This window comes from Branchiostoma belcheri, unplaced genomic scaffold (assembly GCF_001625305.1).
Source record: "Branchiostoma belcheri isolate BF01 breed outbred unplaced genomic scaffold, Haploidv18h27 scaffold32, whole genome shotgun sequence".
NCBI lineage: Eukaryota > Metazoa > Chordata > Leptocardii > Amphioxiformes > Branchiostomatidae > Branchiostoma > Branchiostoma belcheri.
Genome location: NW_017803932.1, coordinates 322,020 through 335,564, shown reverse-complemented (window position 1 = coordinate 335,564; position 13,545 = coordinate 322,020). Strand labels below are relative to the sequence as shown.

At 39.2% G+C, this 13,545-nt stretch overlaps 2 protein-coding genes across 10 annotated transcripts in view; one reads left to right on the top strand and one right to left on the bottom strand.

Moving 5' to 3' along the window:
- LOC109474923 overlaps positions 1-2,181 on the top strand; it is a 16,558-nt gene extending 14,377 nt beyond the window's left edge. Inside the window, exons 8-9 of the mRNA XM_019775419.1 lie at positions 23-160; positions 679-2,181. Of these exons, the coding sequence (XP_019630978.1) occupies positions 23-160; positions 679-816 (276 nt within the window). The 3' untranslated portion in view covers positions 817-2,181. The remainder of the gene's footprint in view (positions 1-22; positions 161-678) is intronic.
- A 2,300-nt stretch (positions 2,182-4,481) lies between these two features.
- The window catches only part of LOC109474903 (phosphofurin acidic cluster sorting protein 2-like), a 28,885-nt gene continuing 19,821 nt past the window's right edge, over positions 4,482-13,545 (bottom strand). For 4 of the 9 annotated variants that reach the window (XM_019775375.1, XM_019775381.1, XM_019775380.1 and 1 more), the window contains 11 exons: positions 11,897-12,001; positions 11,422-11,534; positions 10,771-10,925; positions 10,308-10,421; positions 9,890-10,035; positions 9,378-9,577; positions 8,768-8,845; positions 7,794-7,935; positions 5,754-5,841; positions 5,118-5,267; positions 4,482-4,852 (listed from right to left, as the gene is read on the bottom strand). In XM_019775375.1, the coding sequence (XP_019630934.1) occupies positions 4,734-4,852; positions 5,118-5,267; positions 5,754-5,841; positions 7,794-7,935; positions 8,768-8,845; positions 9,378-9,577; positions 9,890-10,035; positions 10,308-10,421; positions 10,771-10,925; positions 11,422-11,534; positions 11,897-12,001 (1,410 nt within the window). In that variant the 3' untranslated portion in view covers positions 4,482-4,733. Of the gene's footprint in view, positions 4,853-5,117; positions 5,268-5,753; positions 5,842-7,793; positions 7,936-8,767; positions 8,846-9,377; positions 9,578-9,889; positions 10,036-10,307; positions 10,422-10,770; positions 10,926-11,421; positions 11,535-11,896; positions 12,002-12,901; positions 12,971-13,545 lie in introns of all 9 variants that reach the window. The other 5 variants (XM_019775376.1, XM_019775382.1, XM_019775383.1 and 2 more) reach the window with 3 other exon arrangements.

Genomic DNA, 13,545 nt, shown 5'->3' with positions numbered 1-13,545 from the left:
TAACGTTTATGTCNGTCCACAGGTGTCAGTGGTGGAGTACAGCAATGTGAAGCTGCCCCTGACACAGCTGTTGTGTGTACAAGACAGCATACCGGGACAGGAGGACTTCATCCTGTGTGCTGGCCACTTCAATGCCCTATTTGTGTACCAGGCAGGCAAGGTCAGTCACCTCTGTGATGTCATCAACTAGTGGGGTAAACCATGGTTGATTGGGGTGAGGTGTCCTGGCAAAGTAATATCACCCTTTAAAAAAATATTTCAGTGTTTTTCCTTTCCTCTTTTCTTGTTACAATTTTTTTCTGTTGGAGGGGAGGGGGGCAATCAAACCATGCTGTTAGGTCTTTCCAACATACATTGTACATGTAGCACAACCCCTCTTCATGATCATTTCTGGTCTGTCCCAAAATTCACTACCCCTTCCAGTTATAGCTTTTATGTTTAAGTTAGTATTCAGCTACAAAGATAAAGATATAAATACAAGGGAAACAAGTTTTAGAGTTTATTTTCATTCTTGTCTTTGCTTCTCTAGAAGAGGAATTTGTTTTGTAAATTGTTGCCATCTTCAAGTAATAGTCATCAGGGGTACTAGTAGTATTTGTTGTCACTGTAGTACTAATATAAGTTGCAAGGTGTCAGTGTTGCCTGGTCTTTTATAAATTGACCTTTTATATTTCCCAGAGGGTCTGTCAGCACAAGACCCCAGACTGGGTCGTTTCCATGGCAACAGCAGATGTGGACAGGGATGGAAATGTGGAGGTGGTGGTCGGTTGTCTGGACAACACTGTACAGGCCCTGAAACTGACCACATCCAGGTGATGAGGTCACTTCTGAGTGTCTGTAGACTGTCTTACTTATGATCTCTTGCTATTGTTCCAATCATGTCATATTGTAGCACTTCCACCCAAGAAAAATTCAAGTTATGCTAAATTTCAAATGATGGACGTAAATGTTACTACATTAAGGTATCAAATTGTTTCTATCTTCTGAATCAAATGTGTATTTTGTTTCTGTATCCACCACAATAAAGTCATATTTGTAAAGCATGTTTTCTTGTTACTTCAGCTTCCTAACTTATCACTAATATTGAGAAGTAAAAAAACCCAGCACCAGTCAGTTTCCTTTGAAGTCCATGTATATAATGTGTCTGCAATATCCAGTGAGCCAAGCAGGTGTTGAGTAATGTTCTTGGATAATGATAGCAATAATGTTGACCTTGTACATGATAGTAACTGGAGTATAAAACTGTCATTTCATTCTGGATAAGTGGAGTTCACAAGTCTGTACATCATGTATCTGGTTAAACTTGCAACTTTCACATAGTGCACTACATGTTTTTGGCGTAGTATTTGCTTCTCATGGCTTGAGAGGTGTTTAATAGCTGTCCTTGTAACAAAGTCTTCTTATCTGCTAGTGTTTCCAATTGAAGATATTGGGATGTTGCAGTACCTGCCTCACCAACTAGATGTCACTGTTGCACAAGGCAAATACAGTATTATCAGTGTACGGACCCTATGAACTATCCCACTTCAATACACAACATTTCCCACCATAACAGTAAAGTTAAATCTGATGAATATTCTATTCTACACTGAACAAACCTGTAATACTACTTATACACTATTAGCTATAGGGAGCAGTAAAACTCTTAACTGTAACTTGGTAGACACACAGAGATGCAATGAGAGGAAGTGACGTGTACTTATAAGAAAATAAACATTTCTGTGCTAATCTTTACAAGACCAATGCATACAGGTATCTATTCTAGTACTATTACTTTTTGTCATATAGCACTTTGGCACATAGTACACCTACGTGAACTATAAGCCCTCAATCTGACATTAATTATCAATAGACAAAGAGGAGAGAACAAGAGATATTTTGTGCTGAGTAGTCTGACAGTGAGCTGCTCTTGCTCACCAAAATGTACAGAGTTTAAACCTGACTGTCCATGACATGGGGACCCTCTGCTGCTGCATGGTTCTACATAAGCGCCCCCTCACAGGTTCCAGAGGAAATGCAGCTTAAGATGACAACTTTAACCATTACATCCGTTGTACAGTCCCAAATTCCATCTATTCAATTCAATTAGCGATTATCATGAAAGTTCATCTGTGTTGGTAGTAATCATAGTAAAACGTTAAACTTTATTCCAACACACAATTCACAGGGATCAAATTTTCAGCAACCACTGTCGCCTTCATCAGGATAAAAGTCTCGTGTGAACGTGTTTGTAAACCGTAACTCTTGCGAGATCACGTTGTGAAGTGATTGGTCTTTAATTATCCTGATGAAGGCGACAGTGGTCGCTGAAATTTTGATCCCTGTGAATTGTGTGTTGAAATAAAGTTTAACGTTTTACTTCAATTAGCGATATTAGCTGTAGACAATCATTTCAGTAACACAACATGAACTAAGCACATAATAAAACATGAATTGAGCACAAATCTGCAGTTACAACAATAACACAAAGCTTGCAAAAATACTATTTTCACATGGACTGCAACATCAACTGGTGAGTCAAGTTATGGCATAGAGGATCTCTGGGGAAAGATCTATACAATATTTCTTCTATGGCAAGTCAAAGTGTTTATGGCTTTAATGAGGAATGGTCCACTTCTAGTTCCTTTGGGGGGAGGATTTTATAAATTAAGAATTATATCTAATGGGTTTTAATGTCATTGATTTGAAGTATTCATTTCATTGACAACAGTTACAAACTTGTTTCTGAATCAGTGTTGATAGAACTCATCTTTTGTGTGTTCCACAACCCTGTCCCCCATCTTGAAACATAAATGGCATATTCCAAAAACCATTCCCCATATGGAAGACTTGCAGAAATCTGCAGGGTTGTCACTGGTAATGCTGGAGAAGGAAAACAAAAGAAACAAAAAAAACTTTTCCACATGTGATGGTCGCACCTTTCATATGCACATTTGTCCTTTCGTTATACTCAGCACCAAAAATCAGCAAACACTGTCATGGCCCCTATCCTAAGATCACAGCCAATATTGTTAACACATGTCAACACTAGTTATAACTGTTACAATAATTCATACAAAGACATATGAGTCATCCACAAAACTGTCTACAACAATAGTAATATTAACAAAGGTCAGTGAAAAAGTCAGTGAAAATTGTACAAAGTTATCCAAACTGATTTAAATAAAAAGTACAAAACAGCTACGCCCCAGAGGCGTCACCCCCAAAAATAATACACATACTACTACATGTAATATCACAGCACCAGGCTGGAAAATAATATATGCAATACAAGGGTGGGAGAGTTATAATGTATAGTCTTAGTGCTACACTGTTACAAACTTCAGTAAGTCATCCACAAAACAATGTACATGTACAATGTATGTCACTGAAATATTGGGTTCCACTTAATAACCAAGTTTGGAGGAAACAATTGTGAAGGAACATAAATATAACAAGAAATAAGATTGTAAAATAGATTTAGCAGTTCTGTTCTATCTTACAAATTACCAGGATCAACAACAATATATCATTATTAAGCACAAGTAGTGTCATAAACACAGAAAATTTCAAAAGTTACAACTACCATAATTATTACATAATATTCTAGTATGTCAGTGTTCCTATTACATTAAGTATGATTTTTCTTAACCATTTACAGGTGAGCCATTACAAAACAATTGAGGAACATCACAAGCAGATTAAGCAGCAATTAGCATTTCGTTTTAACAGTAATTGTTAATTTGATACCACACATAAAAATTAGTTGACAACATTGCACATCTACTGGTGTGTAGGTGCTCTTAGTACTTTCAATTTAGTTTAATAATACGTCTTTACTATTTGTTTACACATTCAGTTAGTCCCAACTTCTTGCACAACCACTTTTAACAATTACAGTCACTTATAGTGTACGAGGGTGTACAGAACACCACAGACACACACACGCACATATGCACACACGCATGCATGCACACATGTGTGCACACAAACGAACACAAGCACTAAGTGCCTTATGACACAATCCCTCAATCTACTCAGCCCTTTAGTATATACATTGATGCTGCCTGGCGAAAACATACTCCAAAGTCCTTTTGAGGCCATCTACCTTCACTTTGTTCTAGATCTGATGATACCCTTCCTTTCCGAAAATTGGCCCCGGCTGTCGTCATTCATTTTGTTCTAAGCGCTCTGTTCTTTTTTGAAGATTTGTCCACTTGTGAGAAAACACATTCTACAGGTATCATGACGTTTATGGTCTTTGCAATGACCCCTCGCAGAAGGTAACAATGACTTACTGTCCAACAACCGGGCTGCTTGTTCACCTGGTTTGATGTGTCCAAAGCTTAGTGCGAGACCCGTACTGCCACACTAATGTGCCATGCTGCATTTAGCTTTGACACATTCCTTTTAAGGAAAAAAGGTATGAATCAAGCTTTAAGTAAAAATGCAAAGAAGGTACGTACACTGACACTTTGGCTGGCTCTTTGCAAGTATAACAATGAGTTATAAAAATGTTACTTTATTTTAATTTGTTAATAAAAAATAGGAAAGGAAAGGCTTTCTTGGTGTAGGGCAGTTGTTGTGTTGTCGGCATAGGCCTGGCACAATGTGATGCAGAAAGCGGAAGGTTTAAACACGATAACCGGCGATCAGCTGACGAGTTGAGGAGGGAGAGGAACAGGCTGGCAGCAGCAGCCGAGAGACACCTTGCTGGACAGAACTCCGTTGGGGCTGAAGTCGGGACCGTCTGACTAACAAGCTGTCTCGGTGTGGCCAAACAGGCCCACAGGGAAGTGCTTGATGTGCGTCTGCCATTGGGCAGACAGCTGGAAAAACTTCACTCCCGTCCAATCAGATCCATCGATGGTTACTGTATAGGGAAGGACATCCACAAGCTAAAGTGACAGACACTCAAGCAATACAAGGAGGTACCATATGATAGACATAATGATAGACTTAAATCTTGTATCCTAATCAATACACAAAAGAATCTATTTTAGGAACCACAACAGAAGACTTCACCACAGATGTTGATTACAGCATGCCACAGATTTAGTTTGTCTACTGGTACTTGAAAACTGACTTTAACAAAGAAAACAACTTTAGCAGCTGACTGTTCTCTGTGTGGTGTTTACCTTTTAGAGGGCTGCTCTGGCTCTTGGACGTACAAATCAACCTGTTGACCGCCTCGATGGTTTGACTCTTTGACTCTGCCTCCTTATCCTTAGCCTTCTTGCCTATTCGCATTACTGCATTAAGATGATGGGTGGTTAGCTGGTAAGCTTCTGAGAAACAACAGATGCACCTTGTTACATGTACGTGCCTTACCGACCTGTACCGGCCTCCCGTAACAGGGCGGCCGCTTCAGAAACATGACACACTGTCTGAGCCACTTTCCAAACCTTGGCTGCACTAGCACATACCCAAAATGGTGGTGATGGTTGTTTGGTCAACATTGCATCAGAATGACTCCTGTTGCATATGATTTCTCTTTTGGCACACATGCATACAAGGGTATGTGCTGTTTGCACTTGGTAGAACCACATGTCATAGTGTCTAGCATAAGAAACTTGGAGATGGAGACAAGTAATATAAAAATCCTGTTGACGACACTGACATGAGGTGTGACAATGTCAAAAAGATTTGGAATGCACCTCAACAAAAAGATCAGGAAAAAAAACTAAAATTCTGCAATGTTCATGAAATGATTATTCTTCCTTAAAATTTCAAAATAACAGGAAACTTTAATGTGACTAAGGGTGGTTTCTCACTTTTCTGTTTCTTCTCCTTGGTGACCAGCACCATGGTGAGAGTCCCAGTGGATCCCGACACGTCCCCGCTCACTGGCAGCCGGTTAACCTGTACGATACACAGGAAGGGGGAGGGTCAGTGTACACAGGATAACAGTCTAAGGCGAAAATGGTAAAAATTAAGATGACACGCACATTTTACATGTAAACTAACTGTTGTCCTACAATGAACAAAGGTATTTTAAGGCCACACCAATTTAATTTGTTGGTTCTCGGATTTTTTCATGAAAAATGTGAAGCGACAGGGCGAAAAAAACAAAAAAAAACATGCCCAAATGGTAAAGCTAAGGCTGGAAAAAGGGATTGAGAACAAAGCTATGACTATACATGCTAAAACATTGCTGTTTTATAGCCTATGTATCAAGGATCAATTATTGATGTTAATGATCTGCCGAATAAACATACCCCCCGGAATAAACGTACCCCCCCGGACAAATTTTCAAAATCCAATAAAAATACCCCCCGGAATAAATTTACCCCCCGGAAAATTACCAAAATTTACCAAAATAACCTGTGTCTCTTATACTAAAATGTGCTCTTACTGATATACTAGAAACTGTTATGCACAAATCTTTAACTGTTATTTGCAATTAGGAATTTAAATAGACAACAAAGAGAGCATTTCTAGTACAAATGTAGACATGTCATGTTGTTGGGAAATACATACAGTCAAATCTGTAATAACGACCACCCCTGTATAGAGACCACTCGTCCATTACGACCACTTTTTCTTGGTCCCTTGAATTTTTCCCATCGACTCAAGCGTTAAGAAATCTTGCATTGCGTCTACCTGTCTAACGCGTCCAGCGTCCACATGTTTTCGGTCCCGAGACGGCCAAAATGCCAATCCCACCGTCTGAGTCCAGCCGTGAGTACGTTGCCAAATGTTGGCCAAGAAAATCCAACGGGTACCGGGTAATAAAGAATATGGGCATGATGTGGCAGCGTTTTTTTTTTTCGCTAGCGTTCGTATCATAAAAGTAAACAAAATTTCGAAGTGCGCGGATTACTCAAAAATGGCCCCTAAAAATCCCAGCGAACCATCCCAGCATGTCGTAACTTGGCGTCGATTACGACAACTACGACAACATTTCTTTTGGGGAAAAATCCACTAAAATTAGAAAATAATGCTTCTCTAGCGACCAGATAGGGCTCCAGATATTTTCTGGGCGATATTACCCGGGATTTTGTCGTAAAAATGAGCCAAAACTGTGGTGAAGAAAGCCGAGAAATATCCAACATGGCGTCGCCAGCATGCATGAAGGAGAGGTCATTTGGGGTTAACGGAAGGTCTCATTTTTTACGGGGAAGACTGTGAAATATTTTACCCGATTTCTTGATTTTATTGCGGTAAATCGACATCGACAAATACAATACGGTAGCTAAAAATCTTAAATATTAATAGACTTGCTTAGTTTGTTAGAATTTGTTCTAATTTAGAGCTTTGAGGAGTTCGTATTTTGATGAGCAACACCCATGACAATGGAACATTCAGACAAATTTATGCACGCGGCGATCGCGAAAACCGGCCCGAAAATGACAAGTTTCTCGCTACAATACGCGTTTATAAACGTCACGCGTACTCGAAAAAAATTACTGATTTTCAAAAAATTAATAAACGTACCGTGCAAAATATAAAGAACGTACCGGGTGGACGTTCGGGCCCAAAAAAAATCGGCAGATGAGATGAGAGTAACAAGAATTAATTTTTTTTTTTTCATTTTGCGATTTTTTGAAGCGGCGATTCCGAGAACCAACAAATTAAATTGGTGTGGCCTAATGAAGATTTTTGACAAAAAAAAAACTATATACTTATTAGACATTATTATAATATTGCTAAAGTAGAACTTTTCTGTCGAAAGATAAGTTATTAAGAGTTTGGACCTGTTATGTTACTAGTACTTTTGAGTTCTATTTTTCATGTCCTATAACCTTTTAACAGATGGTAAGGGTTTGTAAATGCAACCAATACATTGAGGGCAGTTCTAATTTGGTCATTACCTGTAGCCATCTGACTGATGTCTTGACCGTCCCTTTGGTCATCTCCTTCTTGTCCTTGTCCTTCTCCTTCCCCCCTTCCCTGGGCGGACTGGACAGCCAGTAGTCAATCTGAAGGTCAAGGACTTCTGTCTGGGAGGAGGGGCTGGTGGAAGGAGGGGGGGGGCAAAACACTGTCAGATGTACTGTAACATAGTCCAATACTAACAATCCCTCTGGATTGGAGGACTTGTGGTGTGTTCCACTATATCCCTAAAAGGTTGTGTCTGCCCATTTTTTCTGTGCAAAAAATTGGATAAGAATTTGCTTTGAATATCTCCAGTCTTTGGTGTAAACTATCATGAGTATGTGGACACAAACAATGAAAAATGAATGTGTAATCTAACAGGACACTGTGAGAGGAAGTGTAAGAGATCTGGAACCTTGTAACCCGGGATGTTAGGCTATGCAGCAAGGAGAAACAGGTTTGTTAGTGCAGAGGTGGTCACTTCAGTGCCTATCCTATCACAGTGGTTCTTTTGTATAGTAAATGTAATACCTGACCTGTGTTTTTGCCCAACATAGGCATGACAGCATACAAAATGTATGATAGGCTACAATACTTCAATAAGCACTTTTATAGGAAATTGTCACTCCAAAACACATACCACACACTATTTTGTTTTCTTTTCCATTTCTGTCACATAAGGATTAAAACATGTCAGGTATCATATGAACAGAACATGCCACAGAATATCACTATCTGACAAACCGTTTAGTGTGTATATGTACACGTAGTTCACATTTGGATGTGTCACAGGTATCCTGTGATGTGTCCTGTATTTAACAATCAAAGTGTTACTGGCTGATTATAAAACCTTAGCCCTGAGACTTTAAGTGTTAAAGAGAGAGGGAGGGAGAGAGGGATAGAGACCACCGCACACCTTCCCTAATAGCTCCCATTATAAAGTGCAGGAGCATGACTGTGTCACACAAACCTTATGTACATGGCCAGTGCCTTAACTTTGGGCACCGCGCCTGACGAGGCATCAGCTGGCTGTACCTGTGTGCCCTCGCTGGAAAAATCAGTATTGGCATAAACATACTACGCAAAGCACAAGTGGGAGATTGTTAAAGCCACTCAGCATGTACTGTAAGTATCATGGGAAAAGGAACCAGTGTTTTGTAAGCACTTTTAGTCACTTTAATTGACATGGTTAATTGATGCACTAGTGATTGCTTTAGTAATTATTCAGCCATTAGAGTTATCTCACTTTTTTAATGAAACCTTCAAAATATGGTTAAATGTGTTACTAGCAGTGCTTGCAGTTTACTGGGTAAACTCAATATGCTATTGTACATGCAATGTTCACATGTTAGTTGAAAATATCAGACTTAACTCTCAGAATCTTTTACTAATCATGATTTTACCTATAGTTATGGGTTCAGGATATGTATAAATAAATCAAATACAACTGAAAGAAGCTTTTGTTTATTAGTATGCATCAAAACATAGCAGGAGAGAAAACTAAACAAACAATGGAATTTGCAAACTATTATGATAGATGTACACACACTCAGGTACAGTATAACAGTAGTCTAACCAACCTTTGAGGCAACTGGCCTGGACTTCCTGAAGTAGAGGTAGGGGGCGTTGCTGTCTCCTTCAGGTCTTTGATGGCCTGTTGTGAGGCGGAGGTGGGGGTTGCCATCAGGCTGGCTGAGACCTGCGGGGAGCCCGACACCCCATCGTCCATGTCCATCGACACGGACAGGTTTGCCGACTCGCTGCTTCCAACTCTCACGTCCTTAAAAATTGTAAGTGACCGCCATTTAGATTTTTAAAAAAATGTCAAGACATTACAACATAGGATTCTTTTGGAGCTACATTATTTTGTATCCTTTGTAAAGTGTTTGATGTGCCCCATCATTATTTGAATGGCAGAGTTTTGCGGCTTTCATCGCACCAGTAACTGTTATTCGAACTTGCTGCTGATAAAAATGTTGAACAAACTCTTCAGAAAGACCATCATTCTGATATGTTGTCAGTCATCACAATCTTTTGAAGTTACAATAACAAGATTGGTTCAATATGTTAGGATAAGTTAAGAAAGGCTTACCCCAACAAATGGTATGAAGGTCTGTGTGGACTCCTCGTCGGTGACCTTGGCCTTGTACGTGAGCATGGCCTCGGCAATGGGCAGCTGGTGGGTCACATTAGCCGACAGGACAAAAGAACTGATCTTCCCTATCACATCCTGGTAGTCTGCAACATACATGTAAATGCAGGCCATTGGGTTAGTTTTTTGGGGCCATTTTCAGACCAATAATTGTATAAATCATTTTGGGCTCTTGAGCCCCAGTACTAAACTCAAACATGGTATGGTGACAGCATTAACTTGCATTCCATTTTGCACCTGCAAGGAAAAGTCAAGCCTAAAAACTGTATACCATTACAATTTTTGCACCAGTTATCCTTCTAGCAAACCAACATAGGATGTGTACTGTCTGTTGTACTTAATTCTAGTTGAGACTGACCTAGTTGTGTTGATGAGTCAGGCTTATCAAAGGCCTCTTTCCATGTCTGGTCGTTGAAGGTGGCATTATACTTGCTGTCTATTGAAGCAAGGTACCTAGCAAGGACATGGCCTCCTGAAAAAATATGTGTGGAAAGGAATATTAGGTTTAATGTAATTCTTTATCTATATGCAACAAGAGGTCTAAGCTTTTGGAAGAAACATTTGATGGAAAAGTTTTATCCTAATAATATATCCCATGCATTTAGTGACATCTATTCCACCTCTAATTCTACTAATTTTTGGCCAGCAGAAATATATAATGCCATAATATAAATCTAGAAAAAGAAGATGTATTGTATCTGTTATTTGAAAACTGACTCTATGATAAAATTTTGACAGAAACTTGTAGAATGTAAATGTACATGTATGCTGATGAATGGTATAAAAATGGTGCACACAATGGAAAAGGCATGTTGGTTTACCTAGAGGAACGATGTAGAACTTGATGTGGTTCTGCCAGTCAGGTGGTTTCTGTGAGAACTGGTCGACATACGGCCTGAGGATGGCGTGGACGTAACTCTCTCCACCAACCAGGACCACTCTGATAGGAGTGGGCTGCTGGGAGTTGAAGTTACAACTGTGGGAACATGGCACTTCATGTTACATACAAGTTAATCAATTTTTATAGACTTGCTCCATTGTCCAAGTTGGTTCTTAACGACACATGATTTTATTATGAAAACAAGTTAGGAAATCCAAATTAAATTATATATTCTACAAAGTTTTTAGTGTATTTTTTTCCATACTGTCTAAAATCTAACTGTTGAAGGTGATTCTAAATGCTATCATCATCATCATACCTGCACATCAGGTATACAGAAAAAAGTCTTTCAGGGCCCATAATGGCTATGAGTATTTTCCACATATGGAAACCACAGCCTGACATGAGAAATTTCCCAATTAACTACAAAATGTAAGAACAAGACTGAATTCTATGATTCAGGACTTTTAAAAAGTGAAAACTCAAAAGAACTAAATTCACTACAAAGAGATAATGGCATGAGATTTCTAAGTGTTACTACAATATCATGGTACATATGTATTCCTTCTATAATGACAGTAGTCTGACTCACAACTTCTGTATCTTGGCGACCAGGAATGAGAAGGTGGCATTGACGTCAGCCTGTGAGGATGTACACACCACTCTGTGGTGCAGCTCTTGGAGTTTCTGGGCTAGGAGTTGGGTCTGGAGGGGGGCAGACAATGTAGCCTTCATTTAATTTTAGTAAACTGTAGCTGTCGAAAATGTTTCTATTCATTTATCCATCCACCTATCCATCCATCCAATATTTACCCAATATTCATTCATTCATACAATAATCATTCATGCTAGCAATTAGTCAGCTCAATTGGTCAGTTATTATTGGTATCCATGTGTTTAGAATTAGACAGCACTGCAGCAAAAGTCTTTGAACATGAATGTGGTTTTACTATATAGTAAAGGAGGATCTATGGTTTAAAAAAACATGACGGAATAAAGGAGAAAATTCTTCCCTCTAAAATGAATGGTTCTGCCCTTGATGAATAAATTTGCATATATTAGCTTACCTGTGCCTGCCACTCTGCTGTGTTGACCAGCACCACACTGTCAGGGAGGTGTTCGTCTGAGGGGATGATGTGTGCCAACTGGTCGTACAGCGACTTGTGTGGAACCTGGAAAAAATGGAATAGATATCAAATATCCAGGACCTGACAGAAGTGTTTGTTAGAGTGGAACCATATAGGGTGAATGTGGCAAAAGCAATGAAATGTGCACTGGTATCAGTACATCAGATATTAGTTCTGTGGAAAAAAATACACCAACTAGATGTGTACACCAAATTTCAGTAAGAGGCCTAAGGCTCAGTCACATTTGTTGTACAATATATTTTGGTTGGATTTTCAGTACAGCTTTGGACTGAACTTACACAAGGACAGAACCAAATGGGATGCCCTCATTTTGCTGTCTTAGAGCCATTGTATGACAAATGTGACAGGATCATCAACATGGTGTTGTCTGCTGTAAATAAACTGCACATTCAGCAATCATATTTGTAGATAGCGACAGAAAATGTTCACACATTCATGTACAGGAGGCTGGTAAGATCCCTTCCACCATTCACCAATGCAATTTCAAGTTGCCTTTTCATATATGTACTATTATATGCAACTTGTTAATTCACCAACAGAGAACCCCAGTGACTGTGAAAAACCCTCTCCAACATGCTGTACAGTAAGTTAGTGGAACCAGCAACTGTGTTGTTAGCATGAACAGTGACTGCAGAAAAGTCTCTCCTCATTTCTAGAAATTACATTTACTCCCATAAGACTGTCTAAATATAGTTTTATGGCATCAAATGGCATGAAAGGCTATTTCACTGCACATGACAGGACAAAATGCCCAAAATGACTGGGATGTGAAGTATTCGGGATCATTTTTAGTGTTCAATCTGTAGCCATGTGTTTGGAGGGCTTTGTCCAAAACAGGGTCTATCAAAGAATGGTCTCATAGTGAGAGGAGAAGACTTTCTACATGTTGTTGTGAAGAACCAGCTCCCTGTGTTGAACATTTACCGTGCCCCATCTGACTTGGTCCTGTACCACCAACAGTCCGGGGCCTGACTTGGTTTTCCTGACCACACTCTGCAAGCAAACATCAGTTAGGGCACAGCAAGGAAAGTTTAGGGATGACATACAATGTTCTCTGCAGACTGCAAATCTAATGCGAGCGTGAAAAAAAAGCAAGATGGGCAAAAATGTTGACCATCAGTGGAGGGGAACAGAATTTCTTTTCTTTTTCTTTCAAATCAGGCAAAAATCAATGTTATTCATAAAATTAACTTGCTGTGGCATTTCGATCACTTCAAACTGAGACCAAAAGAAATCTGAACTATTGTGTCATGCTCTATTCCTTCAGTTTCTATACCTACTGCTTCATTTCCTTTACACCAATGTTTGAAACAAGGCCATTTTCCATATGGGTGACAGCTTAAATGACAAATACATGTACTCTTCAGAACTTTTAAAAGCACTAAAATGTGGGGAATAACACTCATTATAATAGTAATAAGTGGTTTTATTCTAAAGCTACCACCAGAGCATGATTGAATGTAAGTATTACTAATAGAATAAAGAAAAGATTTTCATGAACGGCTCAAAGGAATGTGAAAAACAGCTTGAAGAAACAAGACACCCTTGGAACATTCAGCAATGAAAGA